The 13,442-nt window shown below is 34.1% G+C and overlaps 1 protein-coding gene across 6 annotated transcripts in view; it reads right to left on the reverse strand.

The window, feature by feature from the left end:
* Window positions 1-459: 459 nt before the first annotated feature.
* Window positions 460-13,442, reverse strand: part of CENPC (centromere protein C) — a 77,937-nt gene continuing 64,954 nt past the window's right edge. For 4 of the 6 annotated variants that reach the window (XM_049093003.1, XM_025435902.3, XM_035715427.2 and 1 more), the window contains 5 exons: window positions 13,145-13,273; window positions 11,167-11,262; window positions 7,646-7,800; window positions 1,975-2,065; window positions 460-661 (listed from right to left, as the gene is read on the reverse strand). In XM_049093003.1, the coding sequence (XP_048948960.1) occupies window positions 591-661; window positions 1,975-2,065; window positions 7,646-7,800; window positions 11,167-11,262; window positions 13,145-13,273 (542 nt within the window). In that variant the 3' untranslated portion in view covers window positions 460-590. Of the gene's footprint in view, window positions 662-1,974; window positions 2,066-7,185; window positions 7,297-7,645; window positions 7,801-10,874; window positions 11,093-11,166; window positions 11,263-13,144; window positions 13,274-13,442 lie in introns of those variants that run through there. The other 2 variants (XR_004815281.2, XR_004815282.2) reach the window with 2 other exon arrangements.

Consider the following 13,442-nt stretch of genomic DNA (forward strand, 5'->3'; position numbering starts at 1 on the left):
TACTTGTAGAGTTCCAGCTATTCCTTTCTTACATCTCACTTTGAATTCATGGGTGTTCAGAATGATTTGATAGTCATCTAGCTAAATTCAAGGGACCAGATGAAATGTTAAGCTACTCTTCCACCATCATGCCTCCTCCTCCCAGTTTGTACTATTTTGTTACAAAGTCCTAGAAAAGTAATACAGATGTACTATTCCTGTATATCACAATTCTCTATTACTGGGTTATTTTGTTGGGGAGTTAAAAATAACATTTGGAAAAGTTTTTTAAATGAATTAACATATTAATCAAATCTTCTAAAAAAGAAATGTCCTATATTTCATTGTGAGAGCAGTGATTCTCATGTTATTAAAATACTATGAATATGGGCATCACTACAGGCTATATATGTATTTGTAAAAAAAAAATCAGAAGACACATGGGAGTTTGAAATGTTTATCAGATAAAAGGACACAAAACTGAATCAATTTTTTATTTTAAAATATCACAATGTCTCAATTGTACAAACTTTTTTATATGTGTGTATACACACACACACAAACATATATATATATATATACACACATGTATTTAAACTTTGCTTCATCTTTCATCTTTTTATTTGAGTAAAAAGAAGAACACTTTCCTCATTTAGGAGATTTTTGATGTTGTAATAATTACCTACAAGTAAAGCGGTAAGAGAAAAAAACACAATTATTTCCATAGAAATCATTTCCTTTTGATTAAATATTTAGCCATCAATAGGGCAGTTATGGTATATAGTACCAATTTGTTTTTAAATCAGTTCATCTAACCTAAAATAAATCTTATTTAATTTCATGAAATAAAAATCCAAGAGTTCACCATCACCTGTGATGCAGATAAGGTTTGAAAGAAACGAAAGTCTTACATCATTCTGATAATGAACACAAAGATGAATTAGACGAGGATGAAGGAAGAGAAAATTTCTCTCTGACCCAGCTTTAGGTCTTTAGGTCTTGAAAATTAGGTCTTTGAAACTGTGTGGATTCCCCTAAACCAGACATATGCGCATAAAGTATAAAAAGTAAACTGTTAAGTAAAATTGAATCTCAAAGCTTAAAAAGAGCAAATGCTTCTCTTATTTAGGTAATAAATAAGAGCAAAAGTGAAATACAGAACAGCTACACAGAAGGCAGGTTTATAGCACTGAGCACTGTGACACACCCTGACTTTATATATTAGAAACTGATACATATTTTTTCAATAAATTTATTTTTTATTGGTGTTCAATTTGCCAACATATAGAATAACACCCAGTGCTCATCCCATCAAGTGCCCCTCCCTCAGTGCCTGTCACCCAGTCACCCCCACCCCCCCGCCCACCTCCCTTTCCACCACCCCTAGTTTGAGAAACTGATACATATTAACTGAGTTATAATAAATATAGTATGTTCACAAGAGTGCTGGTACATATTAAGAGGACTATATAAACACTACTATTATTATAGTGTCCTTTCATTAGAATGTAAGTAAGCTCAATGAGGGCAGGGATTTCTTCTCCCATTTTGGTCACTCATGTATCCTATACTCTTAGAGCAGTGCGTGACAGACACTCAATCACCTTTGTTGAATGATGAATAAATAAATGAACAAATTAAAAATCCTCTTTCCAGAGACATGCTCTTCAATGGCTAATGAAGCACACTATTCTGTATGTTTAAAATAATCTACTAAAAATTGTTTGACTACATAATGTCTTAGAGATAATAAAGCAGAAATAATTTTCTTCCTACCTTGGACACAGCTAAATATTTTTATATTTTTCAAGAAGCAACTCTTGTTCAATTTTCATGTACCCAAATACTAACATACTTACCTAATGATAAAATATGTACTGGCATGAGTCAAATGATGTTTCATTTTGACTACTGTGGCTTCCAGTTGCATGGTACTCATGAGCAACTATATAAATATTTTAGCTATATGAAAGAAAATGTCTTTATTTTTCTTACCTGAAGGAACATAGAATGAATCCCCAGCTGTTATTATATAAGATGTTTCATGCAAGGTACATAAAAGGTCACCAAAGTTAACATAAAAAACCTGTAAAATTAAAAATTAAAATCTCATTTCAAATTGAACCGCCAAAACACACTACAATGAAGCTTATAGGAAATGTGGTAAGCAGAATAACAGCCCTCCAAAGATGTCTACGCTCTAATCTCCAGAACTTGTTCCATTACATGGCAAAAGGGACTTTGAGACTGAGAAATAGGTTGGTCTAGATTAACTAGTCTGGCCTATTCTAATCATACAAACCCTTAAAACTGGAGAATTTCTCTTGGAAGCAGAAGAGAGATGAGGCAGAGGAAAAGCCAAAGACATTTAAAGTATGAAAAGGACACTGTTGCTGTTGCCGGCACTGAAGATAAGAGGGCCATGAGCCAAGAAATACAGACTATTTCTAGAAGCTAAGAATGATACTCTACCCAACAGCCAACAAGGAAATGGGAGCCTAAGTCCTACAATATGGAACTGAATTCTGTCAACAACCCAAATAAACCTGAAAGCAGAAGAGTCTCCAGAGAATACAGAGCTCCCAACATCTTGATTCCAGCCTTGTGATACTCTAAACAGAATACTCAGCCAAGATCATCAGGATTCTAATCAATATAACTGTGAGATAATAAATAAATGGATATTGTTTTCAGTCACTGAATTTATAGCAATTTGTTAAAACAGCAACAGAAAACTAATCCAGGAAGAAATTTCTTTTGTTCTTATTATTTACCAGCTTATGAAAATTCAGTACTATAAATAATATCACTTAGCTATTCTACAAAAATAGCTAGGTTTTATATACACCTCTTTAAAAGGTTACATACTTAGGACATGTAATTCAATCTGAAAGACCAGAGAGAACAAAAAGCAAAACTAATAAATGATATATTTAAACAAGCATCAACATTAAGAAAGTAAAAGAGGATAATCTAACTCTCAACCATAAAGGCTTCCATATTCATATTCATGGCAAATTTTACATTTTATACATAGGTAGCATCCTGGTAATGATCTGGTTTTGAGCAACTAAAAAAATAAAGCCTTCAAACATTCAAATTCAAATTTTGAGATTCAGCCATCAAGAATATTTTGCCTCAGAGAATTACTCCTCCTTTTTTTTCTTTCTTAACACTTTGTAAATTGAGCCTAAAATACCAGGAAAATAGCAGATAACACTTATATAGCACTTACTCTTTGCCAGCCAGGATTCTGAACACTTAATACGCATTTACTTAATATATGTAAGTAGAAACAGGTACTATTTTAATAGCTTTATACAAATGAAGAAAATGAGGCAACAGAAAGGTGTAATTTTCCAAATTCACAATGTAAATGGCAGAAATGAGATTTGAACTTTGATTCCAGAATTCATGCTCTTAACCACTATGATATGCTAACTCCCTAAATAGGAAAAAAGCTCTCAGATGATTCCAAAGATACTCTGTAATTTAACAAAACAAAAAATATTACATCTAAAAAATTTTTGCCTCAATTTAAAAGACAAAAAGGTAACAAACCCAGGAAGGAAAGCATGTATTTCTAATGGGTTTTTTTGTTTAAAAGTTTTTGTCTATTCAGTTTAGCTAAGTATACCTCTCTCCACTTCTGCAAACATTTTAGTAGGAAGGCTTCTGATATACAAAAAAATAGAATGATGAATTCCCATGAATATCTAATACCAACAATCTTCCCTGTTCCATCTCTTTACTTCCCCCATTCCGTATTACTTTGCAATATATACCCCAGCATCATAAATCATCCGTAAATATTTCAGTGTGTACTAAAAAAAAATCAAGGTGTTTTTTAATTTTAAGTTTTTTAATTTTAATTTTAATTTTTTTTAGTAATTTCCATACTCTGTATGTGGCTTGAACCCACACCCCAAGATCAAGAATCACATGCTCTACCAACAGAACCAGTCAGGCACCCCACTCCTCAAGGTCCTTTTTAAAAACATGACAACAGTGTTATCACACCTAAACATAAATGAATATTTAATATCAACTACCCAGTCAGTATTAAAATTTCCAATTGTCTCTTAAATGTATTTTTAAGAGTTTGTCCTCCTAAATTGCTTAATCTATAGTAGTTCTCAATTCGGGGGTAATTTCTCAATTTCAGGAGGTAAGAGGCAATGTCTGGGGACATTTCTCATTCTTAAAACTAGAGAAGTACTACTAGAATCTAGTTGGTAGAGGCCAGGGATGCTACAAACATCTCACAATGCACAGGAAGCCCCTCTACAACAAGGCGTTATCCAGTCTAAAATGTCAATAAGTGCCATGGTTGAGAAACATTGATCTAGAGGTTCTACTTGGTTCTTTTTTTATTCCCTTCAACTTATTTATTCAAGAAATCAAGCAGCAAAGTTTGCTGTAAAAATCTTTGCACAACTGAATTTTGCTGATTACAACCCCAGGGTGTCATTTGAAAGGTCATCGATTCTTTATTTCCTATAAATTGGTAGTTAGATATTAGAGTCTTTATCAAATTCCGATATTTTTGTTTTTGTTTTAAGGGGTTTCTTTTTGGTTTGTTTTTTGTTTGTGTGCTTTGTTTTCCTTTAAGGAGATGGAAGAGGCAAGACTACTTCATAAACAGTATTGTATTCTTCCATCAAGAGGCACATAATGAAGGTCTGGTTATCTTCTTTTTAGATGTTAGCAGACACTGATGCTTAATGCCTACACAGATCCAACAATTTATCAGGAATTGCAAAATGGTGATATTATATTCTAACATTCCTTTTTCATTTATTAATTGGAAATATTTCTTTTTTTTTTTAAGATTTTTTATTTATTCATGACAGACACACAGAGAGAGAGAGGCAGAGACGCAGGCAGAGGGAGAAGCAGGCACCATGCAGTGAGCCTGATGTGGGACTTGAACTGGGGTTTCCAGGATCACACCCCGGGTGGCGCTAAACCGCTGGGCCACCGGAGCTGACCTAATTGGAATATTTCTTACAAGAACAAAGTTCACCTCATTTTTATTTGGTTACATAAAGTACAGTCTACAGGAAAAGGGTAGAATAAATATTTGATTATATTTCCCTTTATTTACTATATTCATTGTCAAAATGAGTTAGCCTCCTAGAATTCTCTAAAAGTGATGAATTAGTTTTTCTTTTTGTAGTAGTCTTCAAATTCATATATTTAGATATTATGGATATGAGGCAATCCACTTAAGTTATTTTTATTGATTCCAAGTTTTCACATCTTTGTCCAGTGAGAGCATCTTCAAGTTGGATCTTGAGACTCTATGACCCAATTCTAATGGTCTTTGATAAGTCTGCTAGCAGTCATGATAAAAACATTTCGAGCTCAGGGGCACCTGAGGAGCCCAGTCAAGTAGGCCTCCGACTCTTTGGGTTTCAGCTCAGGTCACAATCTCAGGTTAATGGGATTAAGCCCTGCATCATGCTCCACACTCAGCACAGAGCCTGCTTGAGACTCTCTCTCTCTCCCTCTGCCCCTTCTCCCCCCCAAGCTCTCTAAAATAAATAAGTAAATCTTTAAAAAAAAAAAAAAAAAATTCAAGCTCAGCTCCAGGCTTGCATTTAGTTCTCTAAGGAACTCGGTTCCTTTAAGTGTTTTTGCTCTCACTTTTTTGTTTTTTAGTTCTGGTACATTTACTAATTTTTCAAATACCTCCACCACTTTCCTTATTTGTGTTTTTTCCTTTCTTCTCCTGTTTTTTTTCTGTTCTCCACATCACTACACTTTGATATTTTCCATTTCCTAATCTCTTCTTGTCTTTTTGGAGAGCTCCACAACCAACTTCCATAGTTATTAATCTGTTATTCTTCTGTGGTTTGATTTTAACAAATCTACTACTGCTACTATCTCTCTCATACACACTCTTTAACACTGAGTTTGAAGGAAAGAGTTAATGGCCTATGCTTGTTCTCCATCTAGTCCCTTTTGTTTCTCAAAAGCATATATTTAAAAATGTGCTTCATGTTTAAAAAAATACCATTATTAAAACAAAACATTTTAATTCTGATTTTCATTATAAAAAGTTAAAAACAATATTTAGAAGAAAGAAAAATCAACTATAATCACCTAATAACATGTTATTTTTCTACAGTTCCTTCCATTTTCATTTTTAAATTCTAATCAAAACAAAATAGAGAATTCTCTATTTTCTGTAAGTTTTAAATACTTATCTTAAAGGTCTTCTTATATGGCTAGTCTTCAAAAACAATATGTTTAAACTGGTATAAAAATACTTATTACAGTACCTGGAACATCTAAGCGCTATATAACTACTTATTATCATGTAATGACTCAATCTCATTAAGTCAAAATATAAAATATAACCATTTCTTCCTGCAACACTTTTCAATGGTTTCTAATTTTTGTCAATGTTATAATAAATACCTGTATATGTCCAGGTTCCCTAACCTTTATATTATTTTTCTAGGAAAATACTCTGAAATGAGATTCATAGATCAAAGGGTACAAATATTCTTCCAATAATTTCTACTAGCTTAGTAAATATAAAATATGTTTGTTTTTAATGCGGATTCCTTTGAATAGTAGCCCGGCTAAATACTTTCAAACATCTACTGTTCAAATTTTCTTTTGTATAATAAAAGCATTACAATTTAATAGGTAACCGGCATTATTTCAATGATATTTCATAATGCTTATCTTACTAATTGTTCCTTAACAATTATGCAGAAGTCATTACTTTGGTTAGTTAAATGTGTTATTTTTACTCTTTTAATAGCACCTGGAGATCTATAACACTTAAGATTGGATTAAAGCATATTTTAAAGTATTTTAAATCCAGACTCTAGTTATACTAATGCATTAATGAATTATTCACTGACTTTCATGTGTACCTTCTTTTCTTGCCTCAATTTGCCCTTCTTTGTTAATATAACTCAAGGACCTTGATGTTTTCTTCTTTTCTTTCTTGAGTTTACTTTCATTTTATCAGTAAAATAATTGTTTTGAATGTAAAAACTCCAATAATCCATTATATCACAGGTTCCTGAAATGTTGCTTACTAAAAAAATGTGCCTTAGACTCAATATTTTTTAAATAGTAAATATTTTTAAAATTTGGTGATTTTCAAATTCTGTAATGTACAAGTTTACCATATATATCTCTAACATCAATGGTGTGTATCTCCAATAAGAAAGACGGACTCACCTTAAATCTCATTATAATTTCAGCCAGTAATACTGCCACATATAGTAATACATTATTTAGTACTTATTGAAGTAACTAGTAGCTCCTGGTCCTCAGTTTACTGCTAATCACCTGATTTTGAAGAAGACATTTAAAACCTCATTATTGCTAAGAGGCATGACCAGTGAAATGAAATTTAGATTTAATTTTCATCAGCTCTAATGATTTATTTGCAAACCTATATTCTACAGTTCTTTTAAAAACATTCCTTAAACATGAATTTTAAGATCACACTGCTATGCACAGAACAGGTACTTTTAAATAACCACTGGCTGATGGACTCTAAACAGATTTAACAAAAAAATTCTCTATGCACTACAATAGTATCATTTCTGAGAAAACAGCATTTTTAATGCCTCACCAAGTCTAATAAATCAGAGTTATAACAAAAGAGAAACAAACTATGGAGAAATACACTCACCAATATATCTGAGCCAACATGCTGCTTTCCCTTTTCTTGATGTGGTCCTAGTATCAATTTTCCAGTAGAAAAAAGAGGTGTATCCAGTGTTTTATATACTTTCAACTCATCATGCTCAATAAAAAATTCATATGTATCTCGTGGTCTTAAAAGATCTAAAGGAAAAACACTAGTATAAATATAAAGCAATAGAGTAATATGCTCAATGATATAACATATAAACACATATACAACACAACTATTCCTAGATATAAACCTGCCTTACAAAGACAGAAATGATTAAGGTCATTTACTCAAGCTAGAATGATAGATGTCAAATTTTGTTTGTCTCTCAAGCTATGCGACCAAGCAAGGCACTTCTCTTTCTGTGCCTCTGTCTCCTTTTCTATAAAATGGGACAATAATAGTTCATCTACTTAGAGTTGTAAATATCAAATAAATTAATGTGCATAAAGTATTTAAAATACTGTCTGGCACAAAATAAGCATTAGGTAGGTCTTAGCTATTAGTAATAATGGCATGCAGAAGAATGAAACTAGACCATTCTCTTACACCATACACACAAAAATAAACTCAAAATGGATGAAAGATCTAAATGGAAGACAAGAATCCATCAAAATCCTAGAGGAGAACACAGGCAACCACCTTTCTGAACTTGGGCACAGCAATTTCTTGCAAGATACATCTATGAAGGCAACGGAAACAAAAGCAAAAAAATGAACTACTGAGACTTAACCAGGATAAAAAGCTTCTGCACAGCAAAAGAAACAGTCAACAAAACTAAGACAACCTACAGAACGGGAGAAGATATTTGCAAATGACCTACCAGATAAAGGGCTAGTTTCCAAGATCTATAGAGAACTTAATCCAACTCAACACCCAAGAAACAAACAATCCAATCATGAAACGGGCAGAAGACATGAACAGAAAGTTCACCAAAGAAGACATACACATGGCCAACAAGCACATGAGAAAATGCTCCACATCACTTACCATCAGGGAAATACAAATCAAAAGCATGATGAGATACCATCTCACACCAGTGAGAATGGTGACAATTAACAAGACAGGAAACAACAAATGTTGGCGAGGATGTGGAGAAAGGGGAACCCTCTTGCACTGTTGGTGGGAATGTGAACTGGTGCAGCCACTCTGGAAAACTGTGTGGAGGTTCCTCAAAGAGTTAAAAATAGACCTGCCCTACGACCCCGCAATTGCACTGCTGGGGATTTACCCCAAAGATACAGATGCAGTAAAAAGCCGAGATACCTGCACCCCAATGTTCATTAGCCAAACTGTGGAAGGAGCCTCAATGTCCTTCAACAGATGAATGGATAAAGAAGATGTGGTCTATATATACAACGGAATATTCCTCGGCCATTAGAAGCAACAAATACCCACCATTTACTTTGACATGGATGGAACTGGAGGGTATTATGCTGAGTGAAGTTAAGTCAATCAGAGAAGAACAATCATCATTTGGTTTCACTCATACGAAGAATATAAGAAATAATGAAAGGGACTGTAAGGGAAAGGAGGGGAACTGAGTGGGAAAAATTAGAGAGGGAGACAAACCATGAGAGACTCCTAACTCTGGGAAACAAACAAAGGGATGTGGAAGGGGAGGTAGGTTGGAGGGGTTGGGGTAACTGGGTGACAGGCACCGAGGAGGATACTTCATGGGATGAGCACTGGGTATAATACTATTATGTTGGCAAACTGAATTTAAATAAAAAAATTATTAAAAATAATAATGGCAGTATTATTATTTCTATTTTAGCTCAGAAAGCAAAATTAGCTACAAAACAAGAATTCCTCATCTTTAAACAGTTTAACATAGCCTACAATTAACACATGTATCATCATGATAATATTTTGCGCTTGCTTGACTGATTATTAAATAGCAAGATTATTTTTTAAAGATTTTCTTTATTTGACAGAGAGATAGCATGCACACACACAAGCAAGGGGCACGGCAGTGGGAGAGGGAGAAGTAGACTCTCCCCGGAGCAGGGAGCCCAAAATGGGGCTCAATCCCAGGATGTTGGGATCATGATCTCAGCTGAAGGCAGGTGCCTAACCCACTGACCCACCCAGACACCCCTAAATAGCAAGATTTTTATCAAGTTAAGCAAGAGTTCTTACTGTTGCTTACCAATCACTATCTCAATTTTGAATTTCCCTTTTACACCTCTCCAAATACAGAGTTAAAACATTCTTCTACAATCAACTTCTGTTTCCTTGGATATCTGGGAATGTTAGTAATCTCACAGATTACAGGATATAGAAAATACATAGACTCAAGAAACAGATAAAAAGTTATGAACTCCTGGCCACACTCACAACTTTTCTAACTTGATACAATGTTTTTAGTTAAGAGCTAAGCAAAATTTTCTGTACTTTTACATCTGTTGCCAAATAAACAATCTGATCATAAAAATAACTTTACTACTTAAGATGTCAAATGGAACCTATTTCACAGCCAAAATTTTAAGTCAGAATACCATTACTGCCTCTGTAGTTTTGACCTATTTGTCATCTGACTTAACATAAATAGTCCTCAGAACTCATTGGTATGGTCAAAACAGCTAAAACATTTAAATACTTCCTGTATGTAAATAGTGGCTGTTGGTAAACAGCTGTGTGTCCCCCTACTTGCCCTTACCACATTACAGCCCATCCTTTGGAACCAATCAATCATGATCTTGGAGACAATGTATTTTTAATGCCTATTAGATAAAACTCTAGGACCCTGTGCTGGCCTTAACGTTAAGCCTGGCATTTGTGTGGAAGGTCAATGCCTTTACTTGTCATTACTCTAAAAGGTCTGATTTCCCAAGTACTATTATTGGCATACCAAGGCCCAAAAGGCTGTTTAAATCTGCCCACAATCCCTGCCTGGTCTCACAGTAAGGGTATGTATTCTGTGATCTACCACCAGCTAAACTGTAATAATTACCCATAAAAAGCCCCTGTCCCAGGGGCTCAGTCGGTTAAGTGTCTGCCTTTGGCTCAGGTCATGATCCCAGGGTCCTGGGATCAAGCCCTGCATTGGGCTCTCTGCTCAGCAGGGAATCTGCTTCTCTCTCTCCCTTTGCCTCTCCCCTGGCTTGTGCACACTCTCTCTCTCTCTTTCTCCAACCCACCCCCCTCCCCCCGCCTCGTTGCTCACTCACGCTCTCTCTCAAATATATAAAATATGGAAGAAGAAAAAAAAAAAAAAAAGCACCTGTCCGCATGTGACAGACATCTTGGTCAAAGAAAGCCTGGATTCTACTAGGGAAGGCAACACTCCTGATGATAGCACTTGTATCCCAGATGACAAATGCATTGTGCTTTCTGTCCCCTAGACATTGTTTGCTATCAAAGCTCCTCCAGAGTAGTCCTCACATAGGCTGCTTACTAGAATTAGGTACTTTAGGTACTTTACTTTGGGCCCTAAAAGAGCTGAGAAGAAAAAGAAAAAGCCAGCAATTTGTCCTTACTGTTAAATTAAGCATTTTCATTATCCTTAATCTTACCCATGGTAACAATCTCTCTTGTTTCTGGGTCCTTGACCCTTGTTGGCTGCAACGGATCTCCCAAAGGTATATTCAGATTTACCATGAATTTCTTTTCTGCAAAAGAAATATCACTGTAATACAAACTACTTACTTAAAATTCTTGTAAATTAAAAAAAAAAGTCTGGTATGAAACACAGCTACGGACAAGTTATTAAAAAAAAAAAACTGCCACAGGCTAACAATCTCTTCCTATTTTCCTATTTATAAATGACCACTCTCTCATAAAAATTTAAAAACCAGAATGATTTAATGTAGAAACATACTAAACTTATTTTCTATAAACCTATTATGACAATTCTTGATACTCTTGTATCATGAAGAATGTTTTGAATATTCTCTTAGAGAGCTTTAAGTATGTAACACACTTCAAATTCATTACACTTTAAATCACACTTCAAATTCATCACACTTTAAAATTCATTAAAATGCCTATTTTAATCAGTTTGAGCAGGGGAGAGGTGAGCTTCAATGACAGGGAAATTTACTCATGAGGATGTGTTTTAAATTATGCTATTAATAATTTTTTAAAAGAGCAAACTCAGTTTATTTCCAGGATTTTGGAAAAAGGTGGACATTTAAAAGTGAATTCAAAACAACAGAAAAAAACAGAATATTCCAAAACCTATAGGATGCAGCAAAAGCAGATGTTAAGAGTGAAATTTATGCTATAAATGCTTATATTAAGAAATAAAGTTCAAAGAAACAATTTAACATTATACCACAACAAACTACAAAAACACTTGGCTGAAATTTAGAAGAAAAAGGAAATAACAAAAATCAGAAATAAATAAAACAGACCAGAATAATCAATAATATAACATTGAAAGAAATGACCAGTTTTACCATTTGATTTCTTATTTAGCCCAATGCTTGCTTACACAGTAGTGTATTATTTAATATTCACATACTAAGTATTTAATAGCTTACACTGAGTTTCCAGCTTTGTCTTATTGTTGATCTTTAGCTTTATATCATTGTGATTGGAAAATATACTTAGTATGATTTCAGTCTTCTTAAATTTGAAATATTTGTTGTTTCTTTTTATGTAGTTTAACCAGGGGGATTCTTCTATGTGTACTTGAAGAAAATGTGGATTCTATTTTTCTTGGGTGGAATGTTTTACATACACTTTTTTTTTTTTAAGATTTTATTTATTTATTCATAAGAGACAGAGAGAGGTAGAGACATAGGCAGAAGGGAGAAGCAGGCTCCCCACAGTGAGCCGGATGCTGAAACTCAATCCCAGACCCCAGGATCACACCCTGAGCCAAAGGCAGGTGGCTCAACCGCTAAGCCACCCAGGCGTCTCTCTATATATCTTTTAGAACCATGCATTCTGCAGTATGCTTCAACTTAAAAATGTTCTTTGTTGAAAAAAAGTAACTTTAACTGAGGGTACTCATTTAAAATAAAGCATATCAGAAGGGAGGTTAGGAAGGAGGAGGGTGAGTAGTTAAGGGGATTAAGAGTATACTTAATATGATGAGCACCAATGACATTTAGTTTTTTTATTTTTTAAAGATTGAACCCATTTATTCATGAGAGACACAGAGAGAGAGAAAGACAGAGGCAGAAACACAGGCAGAAGGAGAAGCAGGCTCCATGCAGGAAGCCTGATGCAGGATTCTATCCCAGGACTTTGGGATCACACCCCGAGCCAAAGGCAGATGCTCAATCACTGAGCCACCCAGGCATCCCAGTAATGACATTTAGAATTACTGAATTACTATACTGTACATCTGAAACTAATATAACACTGTGTATTAACTATACTGGAATTAAAATAAAAAATTTAATAAAAAATAAAGTGAATGCACCCTAAAGTACGACTTTTAACATTTTTACAAATAAATTTCAAAATTTATAAAAAGCTACTTCTCAGAGCACTATTATTTAAAATAAAATCTAAAATATACTTTCAGGAAAAAGTTCATACTTCTTTCCTCATCATCAAGACAGATCCTTTTCCTATTAGCCATTTTCTTGACTTTTCCAACGTTTCCTTTTGACTTTGTTTTAGATGATACTGTGTCTGGGGATAGTATTCCACCAATAACAAATCCACCTAAAAGTTAACAACAAAAAAGGTAAAGTATCGCACCTGAGAAAGTAGAAATATTGAAACAAAATTTAAATTATTATAGCACATTTCCTTTCAGACTCCAAAGAACATATTACTATTACTACATTCTACAGCTAATAACTCAAACAACACAAATACCAACCAATTCCAC

The sequence above is a fragment of the Canis lupus genome, chromosome 13, assembly GCF_003254725.2.
Source record: "Canis lupus dingo isolate Sandy chromosome 13, ASM325472v2, whole genome shotgun sequence".
NCBI classification, from domain to species: Eukaryota; Metazoa; Chordata; class Mammalia; order Carnivora; family Canidae; genus Canis; species Canis lupus.